Raw genomic sequence first — 15,644 nt, 5'->3', positions numbered from 1 at the left:
CCTGCTCCTCTTCATTGTCCTCCTCCTCCTCTGCATCAGACCACTGGTAACCTTGAGCCCGCATCCAAGCAGACTTTGGAGTGATGTCGTCCTCTGATCCGCTGGAGATGTCAAATCAAGTGTCCTCAGGACATGCTTGTGCCTCTGACGGTTCTCCTTCTGGGCCACGTGCGTCTGATATTGTCCCTTAGCCTGCATACAGAAGAGAGTCTTCATCTTATCCTGCAATTTCACGGCCCAAGATGGCATGGCAGAAGAGCGGGACTGAGAAGCGGTTCCTCTGTCAGCAGCAGTCTCTGTGTCAGTGTCCATGTGCTGAGATGAAGTTGATGGGTTGGCCCATTTGTCCTTGATGTGGAGCTTGATAGGATCGTGCACGAAGTAGTCAGCCCGAAGGTGGAACTCCTCAAGCGGATAGGTGTCTTGCCACTTGTGACGAATATAAGAAAAAAAGTAGGGCCCGTAGATGGGAACCTTGCGCATCATGATGCAGTTCCAGAGCTCACTGAACATCACATCAGAGATATCGAGAGGGGCAGACTCCTTAGTCATAGCCTCCTCACAAAGCAGAAGCATCTCAGCCAGAGAGCCGTGTACCTCATCGAAGTTGCCAATGCGAGGAAAGAGGGTGTTGCAGAAAGGTGTAACTCATCGAAGTTGGCACTTCAGCGGTACTACCGCTGGCTGCAGCGGTACTACCGCTGGGCCCATGGTAGTGCATAAGCACTACCACCGCCAAGAAAGTCTTCGCAAAAAGGTTCGTCCAAGTACAACCGCTAGGAAGGCGGTACTAAGCTCCTCGAGCGGTACTACCGCTGACCAGGGGTGGTTCTACCGCCAGCTAGCGGTACTACCCCTGGCTGCAGCGGTACTACCGCTGGCTGCAGCGGTACTACCGCTAGGGCTAGCGGTACTACCGCTAGGGCGAGCGGTACTACCGCTAGGCCCAACGGTACTACCGCTGAGGGACCATTTGCAAAGAAGAGAGAAACACAAAGTCGGGAGCCACTCCAAAGTTGCCGGCAAGGGGGAAAAGAGGTGAAGTGTGCGCGTGCAAGATTGATTCCACCCAAACCTTTCCACTACGGTTCCCCTCTTAATAGTACGGCTTTCCTATGACTCAAATAAATAGAATCGTAGAGAACACCGTGCTTCTGTTCCATGAAAGAGGGGGCGAGTCGTCTTGTGCCGTTGACGTGCGTTATCTGAAATCTTAACACACACGGTTAGTCCTTTGCGGTACTGTCATCAATCACCAAAATTACTTAGGCATAAACTATGACCTAACAACGTGATTCTAAAAATCGTTCTAGTCCATTTACATATATGGCTCATCTCCAACGGAGCTACGGTTAAATAACTATGACCTAAACCGTTTCTAACATGTTGACACGCAAACCGATGCAAACAACATGCTAAACAGTTTTAAACATGCATGAGAGTTGGAAAATATTAATCTACGCGAAATTCTAGCGAGTTACATATCTAACTTGCTGCGATCTGACGCACGGATTAAAAGCTACGTGCGTTTGAAAAATATGCTTTTTCTGACAATTACTAAATTCATCGTAATAAAAAAAAACTACGACCCAAAACTAACTATTGGGTCGAAACAGGCGTGGGCGCAATATACTAAAATGCACACAAGGCGCAAGATAGAGGGATCCGATGCTGGCTCACCTTAGCAGGCCGAGGCCCATGGCGGAAGAGGCTGGGCAGGCCGAAAGGGAGGCGGCCCAAGGTAGCATGAGAGGCGGCCCACGCACTGGCTCGACTCAACTGGGTCGTGGCGAGGCTGCCGCTAGCTGAGCCGAACGGCTAGTGGTTGGGCCGGAGGGTGGCCAGCCCACTCGGGCTCCTGCGGTCAACGGGGAGTGCTCCCCCCATTCTGGATCCCGATCCAGATCGAGAGCGAGGCGGCGATGGCGGTGCCCAACAACTTGACGGCAGGAGGGCGGCCTACCGGTGGCACCGACACGGTAACCGAGGGCGGCGGCGGGAGGCGGCGCCTTGCCGGTGGCGGGAGGCAGCGAGGTTGTCCTTGGGGCCGGCGAGCTGCGCACAGAGCCACGAGAGGAGGGAGCTGTGCTCGGGCTCTGCCCACGGGAGCTGCCTACGGGCGCGGTGGCGGCGGATCCGGGCCTGGGAGGGCTCGATCTAAGCCTCGCGGGCCTGGCGACTGGGGGAGGAGAGAGGTTGTGGTGCTAGGGTTTTGGGGACATGGTTTTTGAGGCAGAGGTGGGAGAAGGCTATTCTGGATGTGGGGTGCCCATTTATAGAAAACGGGCTAGTGGTAGGGTTTTCATCCGTTTTCGGGCCGTTGGATCTCGATCGGATGGTCCGAAACAAAAGGGTAGGCTTGGCGGATGTTTTGGGGTGGGTAGAATAGGCTAGGTCGGGAAGAGAGGGAGGTTTGCGGCCTGGCACCGGATTTTTAAACACCGAAAAACCATTCGCCGATAATCCGAAGACGGTGTCGCTACGGTCGACCGTTCGGGTATCAAACGAACTCCGATTGTGATGAAATTTGGCAAGCGGCCTACCTACATTAAAATAAGACCCCCACACCAATTTTTAACCCATTTCAAGAAAGTTTTATACACACTTTTAAAAGCAAGATTTTAACGATGCCACGGGCGCGTGCGTGTGTGGTTGGTCTCGGAACGGTCAGCGACAAAAACGGAGAGAACCGACGACTAATAATGGATGCAAGTTTTGAAAACTCGCGACAACAGAGTGCCGATGCAATGCGGATGATGTGCATGATGCGATGATGAATGCGACACCCAAAAGAATCACACAACGAGAAGAGAATAAAAGGGGAATCTTCTGGTGCGTCGGCCTCGGGCTGTCACACCCCCGCTTTATCGTCAAGTCTCGATCAACTGATCGACGAGCCATGACCCGTCACAACACTCGCACCCCCTTAGTTCTACGACGCTGCAGAGCTACTATCGAGTATTGAGGGTGACACCTTGTTACGTACTCTGATGTTAGCGTTGTAGTGTAGTTGACCGGTGGTGGTTCTCGGAGGGTGATTCCTCCTTCACCACCTCCGATAACGACTCTGTCGTACAACCCATCAAGCGTGGTCCACATAGGGTGATTCCTCCCTGGCCACCTTGATGGTTACATCGTTCAGAATCCATTGACGGTGATACCTTGGATCCCTCTGATGTACAACCACACAACTACTTGACTCGTTATTGGGAACTTGATGAATGGTGTATTGCGGGTGGATTCCCATGTGGTTGAGATGATGAGTTAATTAAAATGCTAATGGATTTGGGTATTTAATCTGAGTTGGTCGGGAGACCTTTTCGCACTAACCTTTAGATGGGAGAAGTTATGGGTACTCGACATCGTACTATCAGCCGAAGCTCTTCAAACGTCAGCAATGGAGCGACGCGCGTCCGAGTGGCCCGGATAAGCATCGTTCTTGTATAAGAGGTGCCAGGAATGACATTGGCCGCCCATGCATCATGCAGGAGCGCAAAGGGTGATGGGCCCATGACCCCTGCGCGCTTAGGATTTAGACCGATGGGCTCGCCTCTCTGTTGAGCCTAGATAGGGTTGCGACGTGTTGATGTTCCGAGGACGGGCATGACCCAGGAAGGTGTGTCCGACCAGAGTTTATCAAGCGTGTTGGGTATTGTGGTGCACCCCCTGTAGGGATGAAAATTAACTATTCGAATAGTCGTGTCCATGGTTACAGGACGATTTGGAGTTGTGCCCTGATCTTATACAACTTGAACTGTTTGCTCCGGGATCGCTTCCTCACAGGGAGTCAAGGAATAATCTCTGGATGTGACTTTAATTAATATTGCTGCAACAATATGACTATTAATTATGTTACTTGCTCTACTCTCGTCTATTGCTGCAAGACCCCTCGAGATGCTAGTCTTCGATAGGACTAGTCCCCTCTCTCTATTCTCGCATTGCTGTTGTCAGTCCACATATAACTCATTCCTTTGATACTGATGCATACTTAGCATAGTTCTGATGTCAGTCTTGCGAGTACATTAGATGAGTACTCGTCGTTGCTTTGCTCCCCCTTTTCCCCTTGATTCGTTGCTGCGACCAGATGATGGAGCCGACGAGATGGCGTATCCCGCCGACAACGTCTACTACCCCAACGGTGCCTACCACTACGTGGAGGTCGATGAAGACCAGGAGTAGTTTAGGAGGTTCCCAGACAGGAGGCCTCGTCTCATTCGATCGTTGTATCTTTTGTGTTAGCCTTCTCTAAGGCATTATCATGTTTCATGTTTGTACTCAGATATTTGTTGCTTCCGCTGACTCGTTTGTTTTTCGAGCTTCTGTATCCTAGACCTCGAGGGGCCTAGCTTGTTATATGAAGCTTGTATGTTTTATTTGTGTCTAGAGTTGTGTTGTGATATCTTCCCGTGAGTCCTTGAGCTTGGTCGTACGCATTTGTGTGTATGATTAGCATACGATCAAATCAAGGGCGTCGCACCTTGAGACCGAAAATACTATTGGCGGGTACATACTACCACCGACCACTGTTATTTTCATTACAAGTGGCGAGCGTCTACTATCGCCCTTCACTTCTAGTTTATGACAGATTTGCCACCACGCCAAAAAATACCGGTGGCACGCACGTATTGCAGCCCGCCACTGGTAACTCATCTACTAGTGGCGGGCTCTAGTTTGTGCCCGCCATTGGAAACGTTTTTCCCACGACAAATTTGGAGATCTGTTACCTATGGCGGGCATAAACTGGCGTGCACTATTGGTAAGCTAATAGTAGTGACGAGCGGTTTAGTGGCGGGCGTAATCTAATTGATGTTCACCTATAAGCCCTTTCCCTAGGGACCATTGCTAAGATCCGTGCTCTATATCCAACGGTCTATAGGGTGTTCGCTAGAGTGACAATCCCAGTGAACATTCGCCATATATCATTTCCCACAGAAAAAAAACATGATTGAAGTGTCATGTTCACTTCAATCCTATAGGATTTGCCAACCATAGGAACTTGGACTAGAGAATGTTTGATTCTACAGAAAAAACAAAGAAATCACACACATTTTCTTTGAGTGGATGAAAAAAATCCTTCAAAAATAGAGTGCAAAACAATCCTTTGGATTTTTTCTCGGAATTCAATCCTACGAATCAAATAGTCTATGCAGAAAATATTCGTAAGGATTCTAATCCTATGAAATTCCTCTAAATCAAAAGAGCGCAAAGTTCACTCGCAAAAAATAGAGCCCTAAGTAGATTTTAACATTTTTCTGAAACATATGTTGTATAGAAAATTCTTAGGGAAACTTCCTATAAAATTTAAAATAATGAATAAATTGATTAGCATAGAAAAACTTTATGACAAGGCCACCTATTCTTACTACATTCTTCCTCTCCTCCCCCGACTCCCCATGTGCGGAAACATCGCGCCGCATCGGGGCACCCCACATTCCACCTCCTGCATCACAGGTGTTAGAGCATATTTCTCCATTTGTGCTTTTGATAATTGATGTCAATCGCTATGGGCTAATGGTTGCCTTGAGTTATATTCGAAGGATTTGTCCATAGGCACTTTTTGAAGTCCATTTGTTGGTTTCAAGGAGTTTATATGATGACCAAGACGGTATTCAAGGTTTTATCCAAAGATTTGTCATAAAGACACAAGGTTGATCAAGACTAAGTCAAAGAGTGAATCAAGTTGATCAACTAACAAAGCGTACAATATGTACCGAGAGGGATCAAGTGATCTCATGGTACGGTAAGCATTGTCCATTACACTTACGTACTAACCCATGGTCTACGTGAGATTTCTATGTGGGGTTAGGTATATTTCCATGGGCTTGCGTCAAGAGAAAGATCTAATATGACCCGTGGAGGATGACATCAAGTGGTGATCATCATCAATATTGCGGTGTGCAAGTTCAAGTGAAGCATCACGAAGAGATCATGCTTGAAGCTTGGCATCCATTGTGGTGGCAATGGACTTGTGAATATGTGTTGAAGAGTGGCTCATCCATAGTGGAGTATGGGGGAGCAATCTACTAGTATTCATCAAGCAGGCACAATCGAGAAAGGTGGTCCATCTTGAGGAGGACAACATTGTCAAGTGGACTATGTGCAAGGCAAATGTTTGTCCTTGATAGGTTTTGTATTTTACCGGTCTCAGTGTTTTAGTTAGGAAGCTGTGTTATAGGATAGATTGATGTACTATCAAGGGGGCTCTCAAGTGAGTAGCTTGACCGCATCGTTCATTGAGATCTCAAACCATTGCATTCATGGCATCATCAACTTTCTTCATTGGCTTTTCTCTATGTGGGTTCTTGAGCTTATGGTCATCTTCATCACAAGCTCGAGTTCATGGAAAACGGAGTTCATGTGCATCTTCTATGATGTTTTCGATGTTGGAGTTTTTGCTGTTCTTCATTCATAGAGGTTTCACATCACTATATCATTGTCATTTGCATAAATGTGTTCTTAAGATATCCACTCGCTGTTTGGATAGTACTTGTCGTGTGCTATCCAACAAGCTTGAGTTTTCTCAATTTGGAGCTCGTATGCAAAAGTTATGGCGGTTTCAGTGCTAGGGAAGGTTTTCTCTCTCTCAAGGGAAGTACCACTAGGGCAAAGCGGTAGTACCGCTCTAGCAGTACTTCCACCCTCCCCTTCCGACCCCTCTTTCGCTTAGTTTTTCTCTGTGGCATCTTCGGGCACCTTTGCCCATTTTAAGCGGAAGTGTCGTTGGGGGGGGGGGGTGAGCAGTACTACCGCTCTCGCGGTACTACCAACCTCCCCTTTCGGCCCGTGTTCCGCTTAGTTTTTTTCACTGGTGTCTTCGGTGATTTTGATTGTTTTGAGCGGAAGTACCGTCGGGGCAAAGCGGTAGTACCACTCAACCAAGCAGTAGTACCACTTGTGCACGACGAGTGCACATAATGGTTGGATTTGGGGAGCACTATAAAAGGGGGTATTCTTCCTCATTGCCCCAACCTTTTTGAGCGGTGTTCTCCCCCCATTGTTGACCTTCTTCAAGCTTGCTAACTCTCAATCCCTCCAATGATTCTTGCTAGTTCTTGAGGGAAAAGAGAGAGGAGATCTAGATCCACATTTCCACCAATCACTTTATCCTCTATGTGAGGGGAACCCCTTGGATTTAGATCTTGGAGTTCTTTGTGAGCTCCTTGTTCTTCCTCTCATATTCCTCCATAGCTTTTGTTATTGTGGAGGGATTTGAGTGTGAGGGACTTGACCACTTCGTGTGTTCTTTCCATTGCATTAGTTGCATCGGTTTGAGTTCTCCACAGTGATACATGGAAGTGAAGTTTGAGAAGCTTATTACTCTTGGGTGCTTGGTACCCTAGAGCTTGTTCTTCTTGGGTGCTTTGGTATCCTAGAAGTTTGGTGGTGCCTCGAAGCTCAATCATTGTGGTGTAAAGCTCCGGGCAAGCGTCGGGGTCTCCAATTAGGTCGTGGAGATTACCCCGAGCATTTGAGGTCATCTCGGAGCCATAATCCATTGTGATGAAGCTTCGTGGTGTTGTTGGGAGCCTCCAATTAAGTTGTGGAGATTTCTCCAACCTTGTTTGTATGGGTTCGGTGACCACCCTCAAGGGTCCCTTAGTGGAATCATGACATCTTGCATTGTGCGAGGGCGTGAGGAGATTACGGTGGCCCTAGTGGCTTCTTGGGGAGCATTGTTCCTCCACACCGCTCCAAACGGAGATTAGCATCCGCAAGGGTGTGAACTTCGGGATAAATCAATGTCTCCACGTGCCTCGGTTATCTCTTACCCGGGCCCTTTACTTATGCACTTTACTTTGTGATAGCCATATTGTTTCATTTTATATATCTTGCTATCACTTAGTTGTTTACCTTGTGTAGCATAAGTTGTTGATGCACATAGGTGAGCCTAGTTGTTTTAGGTTTTGTGCTTGACTAATTAAAAGTTAGTTTTATTCCACATTTGTTCAAGCCTGAACCACAATTATTTTAAAGCGCCCATTCACCCCCTCTAGGCAACATCCACGTCCTTTAAGCAGGTAAAGCTTGTGTGCCGTGGCGGCGGAGGCCGCGTTTCTCCTCGGTCGATGTTCAGTTAAGAGTGGCGGTGTTTCGCTCCGCTTGGATCAACGACAGTAGCGGGAGGTGGTGGCCAGGGTCGGCGTGTAGGCGACGATGAATGTCAAGATGGCCAGTGCGCGAGGCGCCTGATTTGGGCCCAGACGGGCTCTGACGGGCCGTGACCTATTGTTGTCCTGTTGCATCTCCCTGACTCTCTTGACGCACACGAATTCTGCGCTAGACCCGCAACATGAGGATGTTGGGGGCTTTGACCCTGGGCTATCGGTGGTGGCCTCCTCCTCTGCGAAAGGTGGTTGGTGACTGGTTGTGGCAGATCCTTGATCACACATCTAGCCTCGGCGGCAAGTAGGGAGGCGTTGCTGCCGGTGAAACCCGTGCTCTGACTCTGGTCATGGCGGGCGATGATGGCGTCTTTCCGTCATTACATTGTTGAAGACATCGCCACTACAACTAACGTTGATTTACTTGCACTCCTCTTGGTGAGATCCTAGACGTGGGTTTCCCGGATCGAATGATGGCAACGCTTTAGGTGTCGCTCTCCCTCATGGGAGCATTGTTTTTGGAGTAGCTGCGAGATAAAGGAGACAAGTGATGGAGCGGTGTACATCTACCTTGTCGACGACAGTGAGCCCGGGCACCATGGTGCATGGGGCTCTCGGTGTTGGATGTGGCTAGGTAGACTCACACACGGTGGAATCGTTGGCTGGCGTTATGGCGGTGTCGACGACGGGCCTCACACAGTCAATGCATCAGTACCTATATTGAAGATGGATCGGCGAAAGATGGTGACGGCGGCATGTGGAGCGTGTGCATGCAGTGCCCGCTGAGAGTCCATTGGACCGGTTTGAGCCCACGACCCACCGTTGGGCGGTTTGGTTGAGGCCTCCCTTTTTAGGTGCTAGTTTTTTTAAAAGAAATCTTGTTGACATTTTTATTTATATCTTAGCAGAGTTACATCATAAAGTACAAAAGGTGCTAGGTTTGATCTCGCAAGCGACCGTGACGTGCATCTTCTTCGTCAAGTTGATAGAAACAACGATAAATGTTATACTCCCTTTGTCCTAAAATAAGTGACGCAAATTTTATACTAACAACGACATTTATTTTAAAACTGATGGAGTAATAAATAATTTTAAATTTATTAGTATAGTATTATTTTATAGGATCTTAGTAAATAATAACTAATAAAACTGACGTAGGGTCAGTCCTTCTTTTTCTGAAAAAGAAATAGAAAGCCTTTCTGCTACAAAAATCCTTTGAATTAAAGAGGCCCTTATCCAAGTCGAGGATAGTACGGATTGCAGAGGAACCAAATCAACAACAATACCCGTCTATAGCAAAATTATGTAATTCGACCGAAATACGAATAGGCCCAACATTTTTTTTATTACAAATAGTAGGATAGGCTCCTTGGGACAACCAACGACCAAACTCCAACGCAAAATCACTTCCCCTCCTCCCCCTTCCCGAAGCGGCGGCCTCCTCGCCCCTCCGGCGACCCTTCTCCGACCTCTCTGGCGGGGAAGGCTCGGCGTTTCTTGGCTTTCCGGCGGAGAGATCCCACCTCTCTCGTCTTCCGTCCGCAAGATCACGGTATTACGGTCTGGAAAGAACCCCAAGAAACAAACCGCGATCTCTGGAGGCCAGTCCCGAGCTACCGGCGGTTGATTCGCGGTCGATGCGATCGCTTGACGTGGCGGGGGCGGAGAGGTCGGATCAGCAAAACTGCAAGAAGCCGCGTCTCCAGACGGAGATGCCCCTAGCCGGCTCCATCGTCGCCGGCAGCAGCGGCGACTGCGGAGGCATTGAAGAATCCGGTGGGTCTCTCAGCATGCGGGTGGAGGATATCGTGCAGCACCCCCTGCCAGGCTACGGGGCGCCGGTGGCGCTCAGCTTTAGCCCCGACGACCGGCGAATAGCCTTCTTGTACAGCCCCGACGGCACGCTCCACCGCAAAGTGTTCACCTTCGATCCCGCCAAGGCCCGCCACCGCCAGGAGCTGCTCTTCGCCCCTCCTGACGGCGGCGGGCTCGAGGAGGGCAATCTATCCGCCGAGGAGCGGCTACGCCGCGAGCGTTCCCGGGAGCGTGGCCTTGGGGTCACTCGGTACGAGTGGCGTGCCCGTCGGTCTGGCGGCCCCTCTTCTCGTGCGGGCATTGTCGTGCCTCTCCCCTCAGGGGTTCGTAATTTCCCTTCAACCTTCCGCTATTTGTTCAATGCATTGAATTGAATTGAATTTGGTAGTAGCTTAACTCTCTGCATTGTATTACTACTTCCGGTCCGGAGGTCAATAGTTTGATTTGCCTTGCTATGCATATGCTAAAAAAATGATATGATAAATGTATGATGCATGTTAGGAGATGAGAATCACAACTGACCCACTTGACAGGAGAGGAAAACTATAGAAATTGTGCCAAGTTATCTTACATAGAGTAGTTCTTGCTGACATCTTGTTTGCATATATGAGGGAAAAGGTTGTATTGCCTTGTTCAATATTGTTAAAAACCTGCCTATGATGGGATTGGAATAGAACACAGAACAAGAAAAAATGATGTGAGGTGTGGAAGAAGAATTTGGAGAGGAAGCAGATAATTGGAGAGAATTCACTTTTATTTTCTCTATTGATAATCTGTCACATCACAGCAGTGCCTTGGCTGTATAGCCATTCCCTCACTGTATCTCACTTGCAAGTCTAATATTAGCCAGTCCAGCGTGCAGTCTTCCCTGATAGTGATATGTTACTTGGCGCTAATCCACTTCTTGCCACTCCCTGCTTCTCCCCTTTGGAGATCATCCTGTTGTCTCATGCCATGTCTTCTGATGCCAGTCCAGGCTTGGCAGATATGTTTTTAACCAACTGTACAAAAAATGGATTGGATGTTGTTAATCTTGCAGGTGCATCTATCAGAATTCATGTCCTTTTTAGATCAATATTTAGGATGGAAAAAAACCCTTAATAATAACACCGATGATTCATCACACTAACATGAAAACACCAGATGTTCAACATGTGTTTTGTACATTGGAGTAGTAATCTTTCATACCAGAGGGTATGTAGCTTTTGTATGTAGCATATAAGAATATTTCAGTAGTGTATATACTACCTATTTGCTATTTTGTGTTAGAATCAGACTAGAAGGAGCTGCACACAGGAGTGTTATTTTCTGAAACTGTAGCTTGTATTGTTGCCCTGAAGGTCTATCTAAAAACATCCCTGTATGTTCCCTTGACCATTCGAATCGTTACGCTAAGCTCATGGAAGCGAGCTTGCCCTAATGCCTTTGCTAGGTTGTCTGTGAGCTATTCATCGTTGCTGACAAAATAAGCAGGGATGCTCTCATTCTCCAAGACTTCACGGATGAAATGATAATGAATGTTCATATGTTTTCTCCGCTCGGTGAAAATTGGTTCTTGCTGAGTACCAGCGCAGACATGTTGTTGATTCTTCTGAAAGTACTTCTGCAACTTTGAAGATATGGTTGATTTCACGAGAGATGTATAACCAGCTTTTCCTTTTTCAATAGGTTTACTTTCAGGACCTGTCTGGCTCTGAACCAGTACTCATGCTACAAAGTTCTTCCACATCACCAATTATTGACCCACATCTATCTCCCGATGGGACCATGATTGCATATGTCAGGGATGATGAACTGCAGTGCAAGATATATAACTTCGGTTTTGATGATGGCGAAACTAGGCAATTGACCTACGGTGCAAGAGAAAGTGGAAAGGTAGTTCCTTGCTTTTCTGTTGCAAATAGTATTTTAATGGGAGCATGGTTGCTGTTGACGTGTGTTACCATGCCCAGTTTTGTTTAGCAGGCAGCAAAATATTACTCCCTCCGTTCTTATTTACCCCGCATATTAGTTTTGAGTTTTGACTGAAGTCAAACTTTGTAAAGTTTGACCAAGTTTATAGAAAACAATATGAACATTTACAATAGCATATCTATATGATGTGAAAATTGATTCAATGATGAATCTAATGGTATTGATTTGGTATTGTATTATTGTATATGCTAGTATTGTGGTTCAGATGTTCCGTGTCAGTCTCTTGTTAGTAAGGCATTCTTAATCCAGTTTAACTTTTGGCCTGCCACAAAAATAGGCTAAATACAGGTCCAAACAGCTGGCTTATGTTTGGACTTAACTGGTAACTAGCAAACGTAATTCACGTTCTTAAGCTGCTAAAGAGTGTTCACCCCCTTCCACCAATAATTCATCATTATCAATCATTGATGAATGTAACTATACATGCTTGTTCTTTTGCTGACTGTATTCTTACAACTGTATATACTGGGTAAGTGTGGAAAAACTTCAAATCTAACATTTGTATGTGTTTTCTCTTTTCAGGTCCATGGACTTGCTGAATATATTGCGCAGGTACTAGAGGGTGTTCCATTATCATTAGTATGAAATTTGTTTTGATGACTGTTATCTAATACTTTGCATTCCTCAATTTAGGAAGAGATGGAAAGGAAGATGGGATTTTGGTGGTCTCCTGATAGTAAACACCTTGCATTTACTGAAGTAGATTCATCTGCAATTCCACTATACAGAATTATGCATCAGGGCAAAAATTCTGTTGGTTTAGATGCTCAAGAAGATCATGCTTACCCCTTTGCTGGAGCAGCTAATGTTAAAGTGCGACTGGGAGTTGTTCCTTCCAGTGGAGGAGAAGTAACTTGGATGGATCTCCTTTGTGGAGAACCAAATGGAGCACATGGCGATGAAGAATATCTTGCTAGGGTTAACTGGATGCATCATAATGCTCTTGCTGTTCAAGTTCTCAATAGAGCTCACACAAAACTTAAGCTCCTCAAGTTTGATATTGGCACTGGTAAAAGGGAAGTCTTACTCGAAGAAGAGCATGCTATATGGATAACATTACATGATTGTTTCACTCCTCTAGACAGTGGAGTGAGTAGTAAACATCCAGGTGGGTTTATTTGGGCCAGTGAGAAGACAGGATTTAGACACTTATATCTTCATGACAAGAATGGTGAGTGCTTAGGCCCTATCACGCAAGGTGATTGGTTGGTCGACCAAATTGCTGGTGTCAATGAGAGTTCTGGACTTGTATATTTTACTGGAACACTGGATGGACCATTGGAGACAAATCTGTACTGCACCAATCTCTTTCCTGATTGTAGCCTTCCATTACAGGCCCCAAAGAGGTTGACTCGTGGAACTGGACGACATTCAGTAATTCTTGACCATCAGTTGCTAAGGTTTATTGATGTGTATGACTCAGTAAAATCACCACCTGTGATCCTGCTGTGTTCTTTGCTTGATGGAAGTGTACTAATGCCTCTGTATGAGCAGCCACTAACAGTTCAGCCACTTAAAAAGTTTCAGCAGCTGGCTCCAGAGATGGTCCAGTTTACAGGAAAGGATGGGACTTCATTTTATGGAACTCTCTATCTTCCCGATGAGAAGAAATATGGACCGCCTCCCTACAAAACACTTGTTAATGTTTATGGTGGTCCCAGTGTCCAGCTCGTTAGTGATTCATGGATTAGCACTGTTGACATGAGGGCTCAGTATCTGCGAAGTAAGGGAATATTGGTCTGGAAGGTAAACATTATTATTTCTATTATTATTTTGTTCAACATGGTTTTGTTAGGTAGCATTTCTTTACAACAGCAATAACAGGGCCTTTTGTCCCAAACAATTTTGGTACGCTAGAGATGAAACCCAACATTAACCTATGACAACCCATAAAAGAAGTGAAGGATTTTTTTTTAGAGAACAAAGTGAAGGATTTTTTTGGAGAATCTGCTATATTTGTTTTTTTAGAATGCCAACCTTTTCCAGCACATTTGTATATAAAATTAAAATTATTGATGCCAATGGTCGATCTTCAAACGGGGTGATGGCTTACATCCGGAATCCTGTTATTATGCACCTGCTGCATCCGTCTTGCCCTTAACAATTGCAAACCATGGAATAATAATCACATAATGCCATTTTACATAATTGGATTAGATGCATATAGCTTGCATCCCAGGCTCAACCTATACCTATCACTGGTTTCACGACAATACATGCTCTGGCAGATGGACAACCGGGGATCTGCAAGACGAGGTTTGCATTTTGAGGGACAGCTTAAGTACAACATTGGCCGTGTCGATGCTGAGGATCAACTAGCTGGTACTGAGTGGTTAATAAAGCAAGGCCTTGCGAAGCCTGGACATATTGGTTTGTATGGCTGGAGTTACGGTGGTTTTCTATCAGCAATGTGCCTATCGAGGTTTCCCGACACGTTCTGCTGCGCCGTGTCTGGTGCCCCAGTGACTGCATGGGACGGGTATGATACCTTCTACACAGAGAAGTACCTGGGACTGCCCTCGGAGCATAGCGATGCTTACGAGTACGGGTCAATCATGCACCATGTGAAGAATCTCAAGGGGAAGCTGCTCCTCATCCATGGGATGATTGACGAGAACGTGCATTTCAGGCACACGGCTAGGCTCATCAACAGTTTGATGGCGGAACGCAAGTCGTACGAGATCCTCCTCTTCCCTGATGAGAGGCACATGCCACGTCAGCTAGACGACCGGATCTATATGGAGGAGAGGATCTGGGATTTTGTGGAGAGAAGCCTATGAAGTTGCGTTGTAGAGAAATCTGCCGTTGCCCTGTGTAACTTAAACGTGGGATAGTTGGTATGGTATCGTGGACTTTATTCATTTCCCACCATCTGTATTTATCCGCAAGTGCAGGGACATGCATGATTCTTGCCCGTGATAACGACCGTAATGGTCAGCTGCTCTGGTTGCAGAGTGAATAATCCAATTTTTTCATGTGATGCTGGAACTTCACTACCAGGTGAGAGTGTTATTTGGTCCTGCTACTACCTTGTGGTGTCTCTCTTTCGGCTGCAGCCTTGTTTGCTACTGTATGTTGCATGGGAACACAACATGCGCTTGTATTTGTGGGCGCACAGAGTCACACTAGCGCGCTTCGCAGCGGCGTCTCCTCCCTTGGCTATGCTGTTATGTCCCTGACCGGAGGAGAAGAGAGATGTAGCCTAGCGGTAGGGGTCGGGGATTTGGGGAAGAATAGAGGTAGAAAGCAGAAGAGGACGAAGATCATTCTCTTTTCTTGACGAATACACCATTGCGATTTCACTGATAGTTAATCCCTCCGTACCTAAATAATTGTAGTTGGACAGAATTAAACTAGTTTTTTTTCAACTATAATTATTTAGGAACAGAGGGTTAATGATTAGGCACAACTAGGGTCAGAGTGAGGAGAATACTACATAAGGGGATGCTCAGCCCAAAGAACAACATTGTCATCCCGGTAGCCTCGTATTTGATCGATTGGATGATCAGCGAGCAGATGAGCCTCGTATTACTTGCTTCAAGAGCGGACAATGGCCCAGAAGATGTTGCTTGGTTTTCGTCAGCCTGGTCACAGAGGGCACACCGCACACGCATCGCCGTGCGGCCGTCCAGTGCCGGTCTTGGGCAGCCAGCCAGATGAATAGCCCCATCCTGAGACTGAGAGGCGCCCAAGTGCGCCAAACAAGCTGCCAGTGCACCCGGACGAAGCCAACATGCAAACATACGGGGGGCA

At 46.8% G+C, this 15,644-nt stretch overlaps 1 protein-coding gene across 1 annotated transcript; it reads left to right on the top strand.

Moving 5' to 3' along the window:
• Positions 1-9,472: 9,472 nt before the first annotated feature.
• Positions 9,473-14,871, top strand: LOC123451874 (dipeptidyl aminopeptidase 4). The gene is made up of 5 exons (XM_045128421.1): positions 9,473-10,240; positions 11,586-11,792; positions 12,414-12,443; positions 12,525-13,637; positions 14,120-14,871. The coding sequence occupies exons 1-5, from the start codon at positions 9,740-9,742 to the stop codon at positions 14,669-14,671; spliced, it is 2,403 nt and encodes an 800-aa protein (XP_044984356.1). The 5' UTR covers positions 9,473-9,739; the 3' UTR covers positions 14,672-14,871.
• The last annotated feature ends 773 nt before the right edge of the window (positions 14,872-15,644 follow it).

Source organism: Hordeum vulgare, chromosome 5H, assembly GCF_904849725.1.
Source record: "Hordeum vulgare subsp. vulgare chromosome 5H, MorexV3_pseudomolecules_assembly, whole genome shotgun sequence".
Classification (NCBI taxonomy): domain Eukaryota; kingdom Viridiplantae; phylum Streptophyta; class Magnoliopsida; order Poales; family Poaceae; genus Hordeum; species Hordeum vulgare.
The sequence above is the reverse complement of the archived record's forward strand: the minus strand, read 5'-3'. Positions and strand labels throughout refer to the sequence as shown.